Below are 3,569 nucleotides of genomic sequence, written 5' to 3'. Positions count from 1 at the left end.
AAAGGGTCATATACTGGCACTATAACATGGTGCAACTGGAACCAACACCCCTTTCTACAGCTCTGTTAACAACAGACAAACAATGTCGTACTACCTTCTACAGGATCATCTGTGGGAGGAGAGAAACAAAACTTAGGTATTTCATAGGCTTTATCAACATTGAGGAGCACATGGAAGAGAACTTCCTGTCATAAGAGTGACTTGCCCTTGCACACACTCATTAGTCACCTTTTGAAACACAGGCACTTGTAACTTTTACTAAACAGAGTTACCTCCCTTCAACCACTTAACTGTCCTCACTACTAAGCCTTACACATAAGAAAATGGTACCCCCTTGTATCTACTGTTACACGCCCATGGATAAGCTTACTTCGATCAATTTTTATGAATTATAAAGTTCGGAAATGAATCAGTTGTTGATAAAAAGACGAAAACTAATACGGTGTTTGAAGAACGGAATATCGCGATGTTAGTGAGAAAACTGGTGTTATGCAATTAAAATACTGAAAATGTGTCAAGCCGAACCGACCCGTTTCTTCAGCGACGTTTGACAGAAATACTCAAATGACAGCTGTGCTCTTTAAGATTTGGAAATTTATGTGTTAATAGTTAATTTCAAATGTGGAAGAACTGCAATAAGATTATAAGGTGGACTGATTTTGTTATAACAGCTTATTTTACCTCATGTGATGTAATTTCTTGATGCCATTTAATTGTTTGAAGTATGGTGCGAAAAAATCTTGCCAATCATACACATTTACAAAAACATTTCCTTGTTCATCTCCAACTAACTGTGGAATATTTACACCAGTCACTGAACTTTTCTCAACACATTCTACCATATCAGCCAATGATGATACTTCAGTACGTTTAAAGTTTTGTTTTAGTAAACCAAAACACCAGTCCGGGCCAAATTTTGTATGTCCTGTTATCATGAAATTTAATGTAATAGAAAAATGAAAATTATGTAGAGTCCTCCACATTAAATACCATATCATGAATTTGTTTTTATTTTGGCCACTACAATTATCACAGTGCAACTCGGCATGTTGTTCACCTAAACCATATGTGTTAAAAAAATGATGTAAGTAACTAATGACAGCATTTGATCCTTTTCCTGTACACATGCCTTCATCGATAAGGTAATTCACCTGAGATGGAATGCCTTCACATGTAACACCAAATATTCCACATTTTCTTGGTACTAGAAAGTATATTGGACCTGGCTGTAGAGGGTTAGAAGGATAGTGCACCTGCTGTGCATAATCAAATGAATAATGTACAGTAATATTTCTTGAACACTGTGTATTTGAACCAAGTGTTAAATTTTCAACAGATTTTTTGCATTGTGAAACCATATCTCGATATAAAGATCTTTCCTTAGAAACCAATTCTAAATGTTCAAATTGTTTTTTAAGTTTAGCTCGTTTAACGACATCAGGTAAATTAGCACTTCTATAAACAGCAGCATTATTTTTCTGACACATATCACACAAGTCAGACATTGGTTTTGTTCGTACAATATGGGGTAAAAGGCGATTCCATATATTCTTGAAATTGGTTAATTTTGTTGCACGATATCCTGCAAATATACAATATGCAAATTAAATTTTCAAGTTTATAAGCATATTCAATAGCTCGTATCATTTGAACAATAATAACAATGAATATTTTTGGCCCAGTCTATTGTGTTAGTAGGTCTTTAATACGTTTAAATTTTGAACACCATTGAAAACGTTAACAATTTAGATAAGGCTGGAACAGTAATTTAAGCTTTTCTGACCAGCCACAGCCATTGCTGTTGAATAAAGTCTCCATACAGATGCCTTTGTTTCATTTGATGGGAGTAACCGAAGGTCGTCTCTTTTAAAACCAGGAACTATTCCAGGTAGAATAACTGCATGGGTTTCAGCAAATGTTGAAATAAAATTTACTACTCTTTTTATGTCATCAAAGGTCAAAACACGTGAACATTCTATTCTTCCACCACTCCTTTTTTCAATGGGTCCAATATTACCATCACAATAAGCATGTATAATATGGTTCAATCTGTCATTGCCAATACTAAAAGAAAGGAAGTAGAGAACCACTTTTTAAAATCTACAACACAACACAAATTAATAATACTAATTAATTCAGCAATATAATTCTACAACCACGTCTGTCTGAGCTTGTTTAAATTTTTTTTTACAGAAACAATTTCAAATATTGATTAGGTCTCCAATCCTTTAAACAAAGTAGTTGACAAGTGGTACCGGCCTAGTTTGCCATCTAAACTTTTGAATTCAAAAAAGCTAAATAAATTCTGGCCCAAACTCTCATCAGCCAGGTAAGCTAAAATGTAAAATCACTCAATCTTGCTTATAAATGCATTTTAATGCTTGAAACCTCCTTTATTCCAGGTTGAAATAAAAACAGGCAGACAGTGCACAAATCGGAAGGCCTTGCGACATACCATTTTCTTCTCAATCAAAGAAGTTGTTCTGTATCTCTGTCGTTCTGTCTGTACTTTTTTGGACCTTTCCGTCATTTTCGACAAATTAATGGTACAACTAATTTTTCCCATAATAAACATTTCCTTTTCACCATTTGTCAATGCATTAATATTCATTCTAAGATTTTTTATATATTCTTTATCAAATTGTTTTAAACATCGTCCTTTTTTATGTCCCACACAACCACAATTGAAAGATTTTACTCTTTCTAATTCTGTATCTAAATCATTTGAAACAATAGAATAAACAGAATCTAAAATATTTTTTGCCTCATTAACTATAATTTCTGGCGTAAGTTTATCATCATCATCTTCATCATCTTCAAAATCAATTATACAGTCATTATCTTTTTCTTCCAAAAATATTTCCTGAAATTCTGGTGCATCAATAAAATTAACATCCGTTTCAAATTCGTCCTCTTCGTCTTCAGATTCAACAGTATTTATAGTTTCATCATTAAAATAGTCTAAAGCAAACTGTAATAAATGTTCTCTATCGCCCGTTTCCATCCCGTGCATATTGCACCGCACTAGCTCATTAAGAGCTTTAGCGGTCGATTTCGCCATGAAAAAAAATATCCTATATAAGATTATGATGAAATATATATTTTATGATCTTTCTTTCACTATAATTGCCGAAATTTACTATATTTGTTGTTAATAAACACGATATCAAAACATAAACAAAAGATGAAAACACAGCGCACCGCCATCATCACGTGATCACATCCGGCCAATCAAACGTTAGTATCGCGCGTTCATAGCAACAAGCAGACACACAATATCGGAAAACCCCAAATTATTATGTTCTAGAACCTATATTTAGAATATGTAAATGAGTTTACACTAGTTTATTTTAAGAAACGAGATCCCCAGCCTCAATTTGATATAAGGAATATCTTCGCTAATGATGGTGTTGGATTTTCTGAGTTGAATGAACCGTCGAAGAAATTGACATTTTTTCTTCATCTTCGAAGAAAGTCTTGACGGCTAGGCTCTCAAAAATAGTTAAAAAAAACGTATTTTCACACATATAACAGCACATTTTCATGTCTTGAATGGGAATTTTTAAATA

General features: G+C 33.4%; 2 protein-coding genes across 2 annotated transcripts; both read right to left on the bottom strand.

Moving 5' to 3' along the window:
* Positions 1-677: 677 nt before the first annotated feature.
* LOTGIDRAFT_176545 (hypothetical protein) lies at positions 678-1,796 on the bottom strand (the record flags this gene model as incomplete). Its single annotated transcript, XM_009054321.1, has 2 exons — positions 678-1,582; positions 1,784-1,796. 2 exons carry the CDS (start codon positions 1,794-1,796, stop codon positions 678-680), a joined length of 918 nt encoding a protein of 305 aa, XP_009052569.1.
* A 268-nt stretch (positions 1,797-2,064) lies between these two features.
* Positions 2,065-3,061, bottom strand: LOTGIDRAFT_176544 (hypothetical protein; the record flags this gene model as incomplete). Its single annotated transcript, XM_009054320.1, has 2 exons — positions 2,065-2,100; positions 2,456-3,061. 2 exons carry the CDS (start codon positions 3,059-3,061, stop codon positions 2,065-2,067), a joined length of 642 nt encoding a protein of 213 aa, XP_009052568.1.
* Positions 3,062-3,569: the final 508 nt, after the last annotated feature.

This window comes from Lottia gigantea, assembly GCF_000327385.1.
Source record: "Lottia gigantea unplaced genomic scaffold LOTGIsca_2122, whole genome shotgun sequence".
NCBI classification, from domain to species: Eukaryota; Metazoa; Mollusca; class Gastropoda; family Lottiidae; genus Lottia; species Lottia gigantea.
This window is presented reverse-complemented; position numbering and strand designations above follow the sequence as displayed.